General features: G+C 39.2%; 1 protein-coding gene across 8 annotated transcripts in view; it reads left to right on the top strand.

Annotated features, from left to right (window-relative positions):
* OSBPL9 (oxysterol binding protein like 9) overlaps positions 1-16,112 on the top strand; it is a 275,275-nt gene that overhangs the window by 149,004 nt on the left and 110,159 nt on the right. For 6 of the 8 annotated variants that reach the window (XM_063607656.1, XM_057298908.2, XM_063607654.1 and 3 more), the window contains one exon: positions 8,377-8,455. The exons of 1 other annotated variant lie outside the window; for it this stretch is intronic. In XM_063607656.1, coding sequence (XP_063463726.1) covers positions 8,377-8,455 — 79 coding nt within the window. Of the gene's footprint in view, positions 1-8,376; positions 8,456-9,221; positions 9,335-16,112 lie in introns of those variants that run through there. One more of the 8 variants, XM_055092996.2, reaches the window with a different exon arrangement.

Raw genomic sequence — 16,112 nt, 5'->3', positions numbered from 1 at the left:
TCAGGGACCACATTTAAATGCACTATGTGAATGTAAATAGACTTCCAATGTCATTTAAGCAGTGATGAAAAGTATGTGGTTGTAGAGTTATAATGGGAGTAGCTATGCTGTGTATTCTTAGCACTGTCTACATTCCTTTTAGGAGCCTGTGAGCAATCTATGTCTCAGAGGAGTCATCATTCTTTTTTATTATCTTTGGAACCAGTTCACCAGCCTACTTTTCGCAAAGGGAGATTGGCCCCAAAATAGCCAGAATTTTGTTTCTTTCTCTTTTTTTACCCCAAGCCGTGAGAGCAAAACTATCTTTCTGTCTTTGGCATCAGAATGATGATTCATGTCTGAAGTATGTCTGTGTGTATAGAAAAAAAAGGAAAAGAGAGAAAGTCAGGAAATTCATCCAGTGGGACAAGACTGTGTAGCTCTAGTTTCTTTTTGGTGCCTTGATAGTGTGACCCTGGAGCAACAGGCACCTTGGTGACCTCAAGTACTGATAGAACTTTAAGAAGTTGACCATCTGAAACCTTCAGAAAAAAATCATGAGAGGTCACTGAAAGATGTATATGTTTATTATGTTGGCACAATGGGGGTCATAAAAGTGGAGTTGAAAGAAAAACATTGATATTTTTGTGGGTTAGTATAACAAATAACTTTTCTTAACAACAGAACACCATTTCATATATAGATTATCAAAGGGAGTTTTGCTTTACCAGATATAATCAAAAAAATACTCTAAACCCAGATAAAGGGAGAGGAAGGATGTCTCAGGCAGAGGGAACATGTGCAAAAAATGGTGGTAGGAGAGAAATTGGGGCAATTGGTAAACCTTAAGCTATTTAAGTGTAGAATAGAGAGGTAGGCATAGAGCAAATCACTAAGGGCCTTGTAGGCTAGGCTGTGGCGGAGAGTGACCACATCCCTTAAACCAGAACTGCTTGAGAATGAAAGGGGGATCTATTCATTATTGAGCCAGGACAACAGGAATAATCCAGGATTGTTCCTGGCAAACCAGGTCGTATGGTCACCTTGTGTGAAGGTGAAGAAGAACCATTGGTGTGGTAACATATCCTCCAAGGAATGGAAGGTTAAAATAAATTATAAACTAGAGGATTGGACAGCTGAATAATCTTGACTAAAAGGGAATGAGAGAGGCTGGCCAATTGCTTGGTTAGGACATGGAATTGAAAAGGGCTGTTGTTAAAGAGTGTAAAGACTTGAGTCTTGAGTATGTGTAAATGCAGTTGGGAAAAAGAGAGAGAGAGACAGAGAAGAGAAATAGAGACCAGGAAGAGAGAGACAGAAATTGAAAATTGGCAGGGATATGGAGCATGAGTGTAGAAGGACTGGGTTTTCGATAGAAGAATGGACACCTTTTCCATTATGATAAGTGGAAAGGAAGCACGCTGGGTTTAGATGCAAGTGAGTCTTCAGGTGGGAGGGCATATCAGGAAGGTTTAGAATTTCTACCCGATGACTGCTTTTGTTGTTGGGAGTCCTAGCCAATGAATAAAGCAATAAAAGACATATAAGGTGTAAGGCTTGGAGTAGAAGTAATAAAACTATTATTCACAGCAACTTAATCGAGCATATGGAAAATCCAAAAGAATCTATAGATATAACTATTAGAATTGAGAATTGAATCTAGCAAGATAACCAGATACAAAGTCATTATATAAAAATCAACAAATTTTTTTTTTTTTTTTTTGAGACAGAGTCTCGCTCTGTCGCCTAGGGTGGAGTGCAGTGGCGCGATCTCGGCTCACTGTAAGCTCCACCTCCCAGGTTCACGCCATTCTCCTGCCTCAGCCTCCTGAGTAGCTAGGACTACAGGCGCCCACCACCAGGCCTGGCTAATTTTTTGTATTTTTAGTAGAGATGGGGTTTCACCGTGTTAGCCAGGATGGTCTTGATCACCTGACCTCATGATCTGCCCGCCTTGGCCTCCCAAAGTACTAGGATTACAGGCGTGAGCCACCGCACCCGGCCAATCAGTGATATTTCTGTATACTAACAACTGGCAATCAGAACATGAATTTTTTAAAATGGAGAACATTTATAATAGCATCAAAAAGCATCAAATTTTTAGGAATAAATATTAACAAAAGATGAGTGAGACCTCTACTCAGGAAATGATAAAACATTATTGAAATTTAAAAAGACCTAAATAAATGACAGTCTATTTATTTAGACTGGCAAATCCCAGTTTATTTCTAGTCATTTGAGTCATTATGCTGGCAAGTGTGTGTGTGTGTGTGTGTGTGTAAAACGTGTGTAGCTGACTAAAAATTTATGAAGAGTCAAGAGTATCCATTCCTGATTCCTGCCTTCTCAGCCAACATACAGAACCCAGTAGAAATGGTGATTTGCTTTCCTCTGCCCCTTTGGGGATGGCTGGCTATGACTATGTTGAAGATGTTTATTTATTAAAAAACTTTTTTTAAATTGGAGGATTTACTCCACCTGATATCCAAATGTAAAGCCTTCCAGAAGATAATGTAGGAGAATATTTTCATGGCCTTGGGACTGGGAAAGACTTCTTAAAGGAGACATAGAAAGCAGAACTATAAAATGTAAAGTCAATACACTGTCCTACATTAAAGTTAAGAATTCTTCATCAAAAGATATCATTATGTGAGTGCAAAAGCAGGCAACAGAGTAGAAGTAGATACTTGCTTAATTTATAACCATTGAAGGGCTCATACCCATGATATAGAAAGAACTCCTACAAGTCATTAGAAAAAGATAGTCCAGTCTTGTCAATGGAGAAGAAACTTAAACTATTTCACAAAAGAGGATCTTCAAATGGTCAAAAACCATGAAAACATACTTAACCTTGTCAGTTATTAGGGAAGTGGAAGTTAAAACCATTATGAGATGTCACTACTTACCTGCCAAGAATAACTAAGGTGAAAAACTGTTAGTGAAGTTATTGGAACAGTTGAAACTGTCGTATACCACTGATGGGAGTATAGCTGACACAACCACTTTTGAGGACGATTTGATAGTATCTCCTAAACCTGATATATGCGTATCCTGTGACCTAGCAAATTTACTTTCCTAGATTTGTATTTAATATAAATACATGTATAACAAAAGATATGAATAAGAATATTCATAGGAGCTTTATTCTAATAACGTAAAACTGAAAACAACATAAATGTCCATGCACAATGGAATTGATAATTGTGGGTCTATACAGAGGAATGACATATATATAGCAATAAAAGTGAACAAACTACTGCTTCATGCAACAATATGGATGAATCTTACAAACATGGTGCATGAAAGAAGCCAGACACAAAGGAAAATAAGTGGTGTGAGTCCATTTGTATAAAATTCAAAGACAGGGCCAGGCATGATGACTCCTGCCTGTAATCCCAGCACTTTGAGAGGCTGGGATGGGTGGATCACTTGAGGCCAGGAGTTTGAGACCAGCTTGGCCAACATGGTGAACCCTGTCTCTACAAAAAATATAAAAATCAGCCGGGCGTGTGATGATGCATGCCTGTAATCCCAGTTACTCAAGAGGCTGAGGCACAAATATCACTTGAGCCTCAGAGGCAGAGGTTGCAGTGAGCTGAGATCACGCCACTGCAGTCCAACCTTGGCAACAGAGTAAGACTCTGTTTCAAAAATAAATAAATAAATAAAAAAGTTCAAAGACAGACTAAACTAATTGTTATATTAGAACTAAGGATAGTATTTATCTTTGGAATGGAGGGTTGGGTTAATGATTAGGAGTGTTACAAGGGGAGCTTTTCTGTTCATTGAGCTGTACACTTGTGATTTGTATATATGTTACATTTCAATGTAGTGTTATTTTCAGATGAGATAGTATATGTAAAATGCTTAGCATAATGCCTCACTCATGAAAATGAGTTCGGTTCAATAGCTGGCAGCATTAACTATTTACTGTGGTTTAGTGCTCTGTGATGATAAGATTCACGGCAGTGTTATCCAACAGACCTTTCTGCAGTGATTAAAATGTTCTGTATTTGTGCTGTTCAGTTTCATAGTCATTAGCCACAAGTGGCTGTTGAACATTTGAAATATGACTAGTGTGACTAAGGGACTTACTTTATTTATTTATTTAGTTTTTGAGACAGAGTTTCGCTCTTGTTTCCCAGGCTGGAGTGCAATGGGGCAGTCTTGGTTCACGGCAACCTCCAGCTCCCGGGTTCAAGTGATTCTCCTGCCTCAGCCTCCCGAGTAGCTGGGATTACAGGCTTGCACCACCATGCCTGGCTAATTTTGTATTTTTAGTAGAGACGGAGTTTCTCCATGTTGGTCAGACTGGTCTTGAACTCCCGACCTCAGGTGATCTGCCAGCCTTGGCCTCCCAAAGTGGTGGGATTACAGGCATGAGCCACCGCGCCCGGCCTGAGGGACTTATTTTAAATTTTTACTTAACTTTAATTAGAACTTAAATACCCAATATGTGGCTAATGGCTATTGTATTGGACAGTGTGGGTGTAGGGTTTTTGTCATAGGAAATAAATGACTGAAGGAGAATAGCAATGTAGTTCATTTGAGTAATTCAACAAATCAAGACACTGAGAGACCAGAGCATCAGATCAATTGTGCATATATACACTGAAGAATGCTCAGGATCATGACAAGACCTGATTGGAGTAGGAGACTGTTAGCTAGGTTCGAGTCTTCAAAGAAGCCTTCGGTTAGAGAGGGGAAAGTGCAAAGGTCCAGAAAGTAATGTTTTTTTCCATATAGACTATCTAAAGTATGCAGCGAGAAATGTTTCTGCAGCAGCAACAGGTGCTCCAGAGAAATGTTTTGTGTATATATATATATATATATATTTTTTAGAGTCTCGCTCTGTCACCCAGGCTGGAGTGCAGTGGTGCGATCTTGGCTCACAGCAATCTCTGCCTTGAAGTGATTCTCCTGCCTCGGCCTCCTGAGTAGCTGGGATTACAGGCATGCTCCACCATGCCTGGCTAATTTTTGTATTTTTAGTAGAGACAGGGTTTCAACATGTTGACCAGGCTGGTCTCAAACCCCTGACCTCAGGTGATCCGCCCGCCTCGGCCTCCCAAAGGGCTAGGATTACAGGTGTGAGCCGCCGCACCCGGCCTCCGGAGAAGTTCTGTACAACAAAACTAGAATAGTAATGTGGTCATTGGAGATCTGTGAGAGAGAAGTTTGGTGCCGTGAGAGGAAGGAAGCCAGCTTGCAAGAGTGGATGGAAGGTTAAGGTACAGCCAATTTTCAAAAAGCTCCTCTCTGAAAGCAATGTGAGGAGATGTGGTAGCTAGAGGGAGATGTAGGATTTTGCTTTTGTTTAACAAATGGTGAGAAATAGAGCTTGAAGAATGACCTTAAAAAGTGAAATTGCTTGGTGTTTTTAAAAATTTAAAATATTAAAATAATTATTTTAAAAATTTAAATAAGATCCTCAGTCATACTAGTCATATTTGAAATGTTCAGTAGCCACTTGTTGCTAGTGACTATTAAACTGAACAGCACAAATACAGAACATTTTAATCACTGCAGAAAGTTCTGTTGGATAACACTGCCGTCAGTCTTGTCATCACAGAGCACTAAACCACAGTGACTAGTTAATGCTGCCAGCTATTGCACTGAACTCATTTTCATGAGTGAGGTATGTGGAAGAAATGTGGAAGCTGAATTCATATGGGGTCTCTGTGAGGTGGGGCAGAAGGAAGCTGGGTGACGATAGTGGAAATGTTGGTTGGGTCAGATTTTGAACAGCCTTGAATGACATTATGAAGTAATGCTGACTTTATCTGTTAGTTCATAGAGAGCCAAGGAAGGTTTTAAACATGTGAGTCTCTAATAAGAGTCTGTGCTTCAGAAATATTACTCCGGCAATAGCAAGGACTGTGAACTAACTGTAAAGTGTCCAGACTGAAGGCAGGCAGATTGTTACCAAACAAGAAATGATGAAAGCCTGAATTACAGAAGTAGCAGAGAGGATGGAGACAAGTTGGTGAACTTAATAGTTGAGAGGTAGAATGAGCACAGCCTGTGGTAATGGAACAAGGGGAAGTTGTACAGACCTGGAGGTTTCTACCAGAGTTGACTAGGTGACTTGTTGAGCTTACATTTGGGTTCTTAATTAAGGAACTCAAGAGAAAGAGCAGGCATTTGAGAGTGGAGTGAGTTGCAATAGCTTTGTTGAGATATAATACATATACTATGCAATTTATCAACTTGGAGTATCCAATTTATGTTTTTAGTATATTCACAGAGTTGTTCAACCATCATCATAGTCAATTTTAGAATGTTTTCATCACCTTGTAAAGAAATCTAGTATACCCATTAGCAGCCATTCCCCATTTCACCTCAACCCTCCCAGCACTAGACAACCACTGATCTACTGTCAGTCTATGAATTTGCCTATTCTGGACATTTTTTGTAAGTAGAATCATGTAACATGTGATCCTTAGTGACTAGCTTCTTTCACTTAGCATACTGTTTTCAAGGTTCATCCAGAGAGAGATAACTTTTCTCCCTGTATTATAGTCATCTCTTTGCATGTTTTATCTCCTGTACTGGATATAAGTGCCTTGAAGGCAGGGCATATATTCCAGAGCTGTATATAGCATATATTTTGGTATTTAGTTATGACTCAGGAAATATTTGATACATCACAAGTTAGAAGGTTAACTCAGTTAATCACAAATTACATTAACCAGAATGAGCTGTTTCTGCACGTGCTTACCCACTGAAGTGTGTCTGTATTTGCTGTCGTGGAATAGCTAGGTTCCATGCCAATGGTGATCTGGTACTGGTTCTGCTGTTAACTCTTTGTGTGACCTTGGGCAAGTCATTATACTCTCTGGAGACACTTTCCCTATTTGAAAATGGAGATAAAATTTCCTACCCCATCTGACACTGAGGAATAAGTAAAGTAATTCAAGTAGGTGGAATTTGGATAGAGTTGGGGTTCATCCAGATAGCCTCTGGGGAAGAAATGAATAAATGTTTGATCCTATTCCCTAATATTCCTGGTATAGGAGTAGTCCCCCTATGTAGCCTTTTTTCATGGGATTAGGTATTTTGTCCCCTTGAGTCATTTCAACTCCCTTGTCAAGGTCTCTGGTTTTATCAAGGGCACACGGCTTCTCTTATCACCTGAGGCATTTGACCTATTCTGTGTTCTGTAGTCTTTCTCTCTGGAATACTTAAGATACTTTTTTCTTAAGGACATTGAACAATAGATTCCCTATTTTGCTTAGTTTCCTGTCTCTTATCTTAATTCCTATTGTCTTCACAGAATGCATGTAGTTGAATATTAAGAAAAGGGGGCCAGGTGTGGTGGCGCACTCCTGTAATCCCAGCACTTTGGGAGACTGAGGCAGGCAGATCACTTGAGGTCAGAAGTTCGAGACCAGCCTGGCCAACAAGGTGAAACCCTGTCTGTACTAAAAATACAAAAGTTAGCCGGGTGTGGTGGCACAGACTTGTAATCCCAGCTACTTGGGAGGTGAGGCAGGAGAATCGCTTGAACCTGGGAGGTGGAGGTTGCAGTGAGCCAAGATCGTGCCACTGCACTCCAGCCTGGGTGACAGCCTAGGCAACAGGGTGAGGCTCTGTCTCAAAAAATAGTAATAAAAAATATTTTTTAAAAGGGTTGAACCCTACCCAGTCCGCCTTCCCAAAACAACTTGTAAATTCAGTTCCCCATTGTGTGTGCCTGCCACCCCCCAGTTTGGAGAGTTGTTTGTGCTCTTATTTAGAAACATATACTAAGTATGTACTTAAGTGCCATGTATCAAATAAAATAGTCCTTGATTTCTAAGATTTCATAGTGGTTCTGTAGGAAGAGGCTGACATATGAACAGATAATCACAGTATACTGTGAAAAGTGCTCTTGGAGGGCAATGTACAAGTGGTTATGGGAGCACTTGGAAGAGGGGGTTGGGACAGTGTTTTGAAGCAAATGTCACCTGGCATTTCTACACTAACAAGTATATACTATCACAGAAGCAGCCTGATGAAGAGCACCTGCCTTCTTTCAGCCTTACAACAACCTGGTGAGGTGTAGGTTTTTGACTCCCATTTTAGAGAGCATTCTGAAGTTCAGAAAGGCTCAGTGGCTGGCTCTTAAAACACAGATCCTAGATTCAGCTTCTGTGTTTGTCCCTTCCGCCTCCCAGCACATCTATGCCCTTAAGGAAGGCATAGAATGTACCTGTACATGGTACTAGAGTGTCCTGCCAGCTCCTCTCCTTTAGTTCTTTCTCCTTAAGCAAAGCTAGAGTCTCAGATTCCTCTTTTCTGTGTCTAGCCTGCTTCCAGTGTCGTTGGTGCATTGAGTATTCCAGGGCTATAGCAGTAGTGAATATTGCTGATGTCATTGTTTGCCTTATTGGGATTTTGCTCTTTGTTTCACAGGGAGCTGTGATTGGTATAGACGATGAGGACGACAGCACCTTCACAATAACTGTTGATCAGAAAACCTTCCATTTCCAGGGTGAGCTGAAAGAAGAGATTCTTTCTCTTCATAGTCCCATCTGCTTCTTTTCTTCTCTTTTGGGTTGTTTGCTGGATGACTTGAATGGTTTTGCAACTGATCCTGCATGAACGAGTGCATAGGAACATTCTGGATGAAGTGGTACTGCAGGTTAGGCAGGGATTTGTATCTGCAATGGATGTAGATCGATTTGAAACGACTGTGGATCTGGCTGCAGTTGGAGATGAAAATTTTAAAGGATAAAAATCAGTGAAGGGAGAGAGTAATGGGCTGCTGCTGCTGCTGGCTTGTGTTTACAGAAGGTTGCTGATCTTCTTTATCAAGGAGTATGGTTCTGCTTCTGCATGAAGAGTCTAAAGACTGATTGTGAAGGTTGCAGTGTTTGTCTGTGTAAAACTCAAAATATAAATTAAATTGAAGCTTAGTGGCAACCTTTGGCTTAAAGGTTTTGCTCTGCTTCAAGAACTACAAGTTTGCATTCATTTCATCTGTATTTCTGTGTTTTGTCTGCCAGCCATCATTTCTCTGCTATTATCCTTTTTATAGTTAAATGCCATCTGCCACTGCTATGTTTCGGCATTGCATGCTATGGTTCACGGGTAGAAAGGGTAAGGTACTGTATGATCATTCTCATTTCATCTTGCTTTGAAAACTCTAAACCAGCAAATAAAAGTCAATTTTAATGATCTTGTCCTAAAGTACCTCTTGTCTATTAGGAGTGACTGTTAGTTTTAGTATTAATGGTTTTGTTATTTTGCCTTTCCAGAGTAATCTCTCTTTTATGTTTAGAGCAGTCCAGGAAACTTAGAAATGAAAAGATTTGGAGAGGTTAGCACTTTCTCTCAACTACAAGTAACAGTGCGCTGTTAGAGATGCTAGGTAAGCCAAGATAAATAAATATTAAATACATTTATTGCTTAAAAATGTTTTGGTTATGAAGTCTAACAGAGGCCAGATATGTTATATGAGGTGTTTAGGCAGCTGTTGTCTTTTTGTGCTAGGATAGTGAATTGCAGTTATTTTTCTTCATTGTCTTGTTTCAGAAATTGACAGATAGTAATGAAAGATGCAGGTTATATTCAACAAACCTAAACCAGTGTACTCAATAGTGATATCTCTAATGCTTTCTTCCACATATCCTTAAAATATTTACTGTGTTTGATGATATAATTTATTCAGAGCTGCTTTAATAACGATGCTGTCCTGAAATTTTCTACTATATTTAACTTCATAAAACATTTTAAATCCTATTATGAAAGCCCAGAGTTTTTATTTTTAAGTTAAATATGTAATGCTGCCTATAAATCAAAGCAGATAATTCCTACACTCTGGAACTCTTTACTTGAATGAAGTTGAATATTTTAATGCATTTCAAGAAAGAGCTGCTGGGTGCAGGTAAGGCTGCAGTATGGAATTCTCTTCTCTGCAGTTACTAAGAAGGAGACACCTCCTTTGGACCCTCAGAAGCTGTACCTCTACCTTCTGATTTACTTTTAAATTATTTATGTCCCCTTTGGCACTCTCATATTTATTTGGCTTATAAAACAAGAAATATTCCTCAGGAAGGATTTAAATGATAAGAGTTATGCACATTTTAAAAATGGATTCATAGTTCTGAAACTGGCAGAATAATTAGTTTATTTTCTATTGTAGTAGTTATGGGAGTTTTAGCATGAGATCTGGATTTTGCAAAGAACTTGGTAAGACTGTATTTTTTTTTTTAATGAGAGCTATTTCACATTCATAGGTCCTTGATCATAAAATCCCTGCAAATTTGATAAAAAGTTATCAGTGTCTGAGAGATCTTAAATTCTTGATTAGAATTGAAAGCAAATTTTAGCTATATATGTGAACATATGTTTAAATGTGCTGAAGTTTTTATTGAATACACCAGTTTTTTTTTAAGCAAATGAAATATCAGTTGATGCATTATAAAACAAATTCTACTGTCAACTATTAAAGGGAAAGCTAGAGTTTGTTCAGATACATTCATTTATTCATTCAACATCTATTTTAGACATTATTCTGGGGATACAGTGGTATACAAAACAGATAAAATTCCTTGCCCTTTGAGTCATCCATTCCAGGAAAGGAGAAAGGTAATCAACACGATCAACATGATAAGTTAGTAAAATATAAGTAAATGAGAGTGATAAGTCCTGGGGAGAAAAAAATAAAATAGGAAAGGAGAAAATGAAATAGAGGTGAGGTTGCAGGGAGAGGGGAAGTGTTGAAATTTTAAATAGGGTAGCTAGGGAAAGACTCACTGAGATGGTGCCTTTTTAGTGAAGAGCAGAAGAAAGTCAGGGAACAAAGTATATGGCTATGTTGGTGGGGGAGGTGGGGTGAATACGTCATTTCTCTACGTACCCACCCTGCCTCCCTCCCCAACACAGTCATATACTTTGTTTTGTTTTTCTTTTTGTAGTTTATACTCATATATTTGAAGAACAGCTAGAGGTCAGCTCTGGCTGGAGTGCAGATAACCATGGGGGGAGAGTAATGGGGAATGAAATCTGAGAGGACACAGGAAGTCCAACCATATGAGGCCTTTATAAGGGCATTGAATTTGACTGAGATAAAAGGCCATTAGAAGGTTTTGAGCAGAGGAGTGACATGGTGTGATTTATGTTTTAACAGGATGACTCTGGCCACTGTGTTGGGAGTAAAATTCAGAGGGGCAAGGACAGAAGTAGGGAAACTATTTCTGCAGTAAGAGGCTGTTGTAAACCAGAAGAGAGGTGGTAGTGGCTCCCACATGGTAGCAGTAGAGATGGGGAGATAGTGAGAAGTGGTCGAATTGTGTGCATGTTTAATCACCTTTATTGAGGTGTAATTAACATACAATAAAATGTACACAATATACAGTTATGCGTTTTAATCAGTTTATTTACTCATGACTACCACCACAATCAAGATATAGATTCCATCACTCCAAAAGATTCCTTTATGCTCCTGTCAGTCAGTCCCCAGCTCCAGCCCCCGGCCCCAGGCAACTACTTTTCTGCTTTCTATCATTGTAGAATAGATGTTTTGTTAGGAGAATTTCACATAAATGGAATCATACCATATGTACTCTCTTCTCTGGCTTTATTTTAGCTCAGCATAATGTTTTTAAGATTCATCTATGTTGTTGTATATATTAATAGTTCCTTTTATATTGCTAAGTAATACTTCATTGTATGACAGTATATTTATTCTGAAGGTTGAGCTGCAACATATGACAGAAAGACAAGTCTAGGTCGAGTAACAAGAATGGAGTTGCCATTAACTGAAGTGGAAGATTGCAGGAGGAACTAGTTTTGGGAGGGTGAGGGAAATGTGGGCATCAGAGCTTAGCTTTGGACATGTTTACTAAACAAGTTTTAAATGTCCACCAAATAGGCAAATGGAGATGTCAAGTAGGCAGTTGGAGTTCAGTGGAAAAGTTTGGGCTGCAGAAATAGAGTTGGGAGTCATTGGCACATAGATGGTATTGAAAGCCACAAGAATTTGGGAATAAATGTTGAGAGAAAAGAGGTCCAACTACAGAGCCCTGGGGCACTCAAACATTTATTGAGAGGGCGCAAGATGAGGTAAAACCAGCAAAAGAGATTGAGAAGAAGCAACCAAAAAGGAGGAGGAAAACCAAATGAATGTGGTACTCTGGAAGCCACAAGAAAAGGTGTTTCTAGGAGGAGAGAAGGATCAGCAACTATGTCAAATGCTACTGACAGATCAAATAAGATGAGGATTGAGAAATGATTACAGGATTTAATACTGAGAAGTTTATTGGTAACCTTGAGAAGAGTGATTTTCAGATAGGAGTGGAGACAGTGCATTCAAGTTTTGATGTAAAGGAGAGATGAGAAATATAGCAGTAACCGGAAGGGGAAATGGGAGCAAGGGAGCTTTTGTTTTGTTTTTGTAGGATAAGAGAAATGATAGCATTTCTATGTTGTTGGCAGTGATTCAGTAAAGAGGGAAGAATTGATGATGCAAGAGAGAAAGGAGATAGTTGCTGGATCAGTGTCCTGGAGAAAGCAAGAGAGAATGGGATCTAACACACAGGTGGGAGCAGTGTCTTTGGCTTGGAGCATGGGCAGTTTATTCATAGTGTTATAACATAGCTGTGGTTGTTGATGAGACCTTAAATAGATTAAAGCAGTGATAATAGGGAGGAAAATGGACTAGATTTGAGATTTTAAAAAATCTATAGGAACTGGGGCACAGTGGTATGCACCTGTAGTCCTAGCTATTTAGGAGGCTGAGGCCAGAGGACCACTTGAGCCCAGGAGTTTAAGACTGTAGTGTTCTATGATCACACCTGTGCATAGCCACTGCACTCCAGCCTGGGCAATATAGTGATGCCCTGTCTCTAAAAAAGTTTTTTTTTTTTTTTTTAATCTGTAGGAACTGGTAATTGCTCAGAAATGAGAGGTGAGAGAATTTGGGTACTAAGGGTGATGCTCTTGGCTTGGCTTACTGTTGGATGTTGTCAACTCCTTCCTTCCTTCCTTCCTTCCTTCCTTCCTTCCTTCCTTCCTTCCTTCCTTCCTCTCCCTCTCTCTTTCTTTCCTTTGTTTTCTTCTTCTTTTTTTTTTTTTTCAGGGCCTTGCTCTGTCACCCAGGCTGGAGTGTAGTGGCATGATCATGGCTCACTGCAGCCTCGACTTGCTGGGCTCAAGTGATCCTCCCACCTTAGCCTCCCAGGTAGCTGGAACTACTAAAAAAATTAGCCTGCACCACCATGGCTGACTAATTTTTTTTATTAATTAAAAATTTTTATTGTAATAGTTATTTTTTGAGTTAAAATTTATATGTGTGTATGTTTAATCAACTTTATTGAGGTATATATAACTCACTATGTTGCCAGGGCTGGTCTTGAATTCCTGGGCCCAAGCAATCCTCCTGCCTTAGCCTCCCAAATTACTGGGATTTCAGGTGTTAGCCATTGTGCCTCACTGTCAGCATCTGAAATAGAGAATATAGGAGAGCAGAGGTAGTGGTGAGGGACCTCTTATGTTTAAGGTGTCTGTGGGACACATAGATGATGGTAATTGGATCTGAGTCTGGGCTGGAAATGGAGATTTGTGATCGTCAGCATACTGCTGGTAGGTAGAACTAGAAGTTGAAAATATGAATGCCTAATGGCTAGGCAGATAAGTACAGTCAAGTGCTGATAAGGACATTTAGGTCAACGATGGACCACATATATGATGGTGGTTCTATAAGATTATAATACCATATTTTTACTGTACTTTTTCTATGTTTAGATACACAAATACTTACCATTGTGTTGTAGTTGCCCTCAGTATTGAGTCCAGTAACATACTCTATAGCAGGGCATCAAATCTTTTGCCTTCCCTGGGCCACATTGGAAGAAGAATTGTCTTGGGTCACACATAAAATACACTAACGATAGCTGATGAGCTAAAAAAGAAAATTACAAAAAAACCTCATAATGTTTTAAGAAAGTTTATGTATTTGTATTGGGCTGCATTCAAAGCCATCCTGTGCTACATGCAGCCTGTGGGCAGCAGATTGGACAAGCTTGCAGGTTTATAGCCTAGGAATGATAGCCAAACCCTATAGCCTAGGTGTGTAGTAGGCTTTACCATCTAGGTTCATGTACTGATGTTGGCACAGTGATGAAATTGCCTAATGATGCATTTCTCAGGACACATTTGTCAGAACAGATTCCAGTCATTAAGCAGTGCATAACTGTAAATGAGTGAAGAGTATGGCTGTGTAAAGACTAGCAAGTTGGAGAGGTCACACCCTGTGTAAAGGGATAGCTGCCACTTAGTTCCAGACAGTTGTAGGCTTGGAATGTTTGCCCATTGTTGTCAGATCATCCTTTTTTTTTTCAAGAGAAGCCAGAAATTTATTTATTTATTTATTTATTTATTTATTTATTTATTTATTGTGAATGGGGTTGAGTGTGTGTGTGTGTGTGAACTCTCCAGTTTTAGGAACAATTTTTTATGTAGACCGAATAAAATGCATCTATGGGCTAGATAAAACCTTTGGATTTTTAGTCTTTGATTAAAGCCATGGTAGTCTTGAGTGTTATCCTTCTGGAAGATCAGAGTGAGAAGAGAGCTGATGATTAAACCTTGGATCATACTAGGGTGGAACTGCTAACAGGCTCAGAGGAATGATCAGAGAGGTTAGGATGAAAGCTGTTAGCTTCAACCACATGAAATTACTGTTTTTTATAGGTGAAAAGTAGTTGCACATCAGCTGTTCATATGGCTCAATCTAATAGAAGACTAGTTCTTACTAATAATTCGAAAAAAACTAATTATTTGAATTTTACCTTCAAATAAAATTGTATCTGTTTAATGATTTAATATATATCATTCATAATGTTACTGACAATATATTGGGGTAATAATAATAATGGTTAACATTTATTGAATGTTTATTTTATGAGTTTTAACTGAATAGTGCCTACCATAAAATAAACATTTTAACTCATGCAGTTTTCACAACCTTATGAAGTAGGTACTGTTATACTATTAGTGTTTTTATTTTATTGATTAGAAAACTGGGAGCCACAGACACATAGCTAATATAAGACAGAACTGAAATTTGAACACAAACAATTGTACCCTAGAGCCATTTTCCTCTTCACTGTTATAAAATATATTGTAGAGATTTGTCAACTAGTTTATAATTAACATTTATCAGAAAAGGAATTAAGAGGCCGGGCACTTTGGGAGACCGAGGTGGTGGGTGGATCACTTCAGACCAGGAGTTTGAGACCAGCCTGGCCAATATGGTGAAACCCCGTCTCTACTACAAATACAAAAAATTAGCCAGGGATGGTGGTGCGCGCTGTAGTCGCAGCTACTCAGGAGGCTAAGGCTGGAGAATTGCTTGAACTCGGGAGTCGGAAGTTGTAGTGAGCCGAGATCCCACCATTGCACCCCCGCCTGGACAACACAGTGAGATGCCTTCTCAAAAAAAAACGGAATTAATATAAAATAAGGAACTTTAAATTACAGTGCAGTTTAATGCAATTAAAAAATTTGACGCTAATTAGCCGGGAGTGGTGGTGATGTGCCTGTAATCCCAGCTACTTGGGAGGCTGAGGTGGGAGGATGACTTGAACTCAGAAGGCAAAGATTTCAGTGAGCCGAGATCACGCCACTGCACTCCAGCCTGGCCGACAGAGCAAGACTCCATCTAAAAAAAAAAAAAAAAAATTGACAATGACTGCAAAAATGATAATTATGTAAAGTGACACATTTGTTAATTGGCTAGTTCAAACCATTCCACAATGTATGTATACTTCAAAATATGTTGTACATGATAAATACAATTTTAAAAAATGACAAAAAAAAACCCAATTTGGCATTGTTAATGTTCTACATGTTCCATTACTTCGTAGAAATATTAGTGGCGGTGTTGGTGTTTGTGGTAGTGGTAAAAACTACTATTGCTACTACTAAATATCTGTTATGAACCAGGCACGGTATAACAGGCACTGTACAACAGGCACTGTACATTACTTACATAATTCCTAAATTCCACAGCCTGTGAGATAGCTTTATGTCTAGTTTTAGAGTTAGAGTAACTGAGTTTCAGAGAAGCTAAGTGGCAGAGCCAAGATTCGTGCACATGTTGGTCTACATCAGGGATTCTCAAAGTGTGGTTCCTGACCAGAGGG

The sequence above is a fragment of the Pan paniscus genome, chromosome 1, assembly GCF_029289425.2.
Source record: "Pan paniscus chromosome 1, NHGRI_mPanPan1-v2.0_pri, whole genome shotgun sequence".
Taxonomy (NCBI): domain Eukaryota; kingdom Metazoa; phylum Chordata; class Mammalia; order Primates; family Hominidae; genus Pan; species Pan paniscus.
This window is presented reverse-complemented; position numbering and strand designations above follow the sequence as displayed.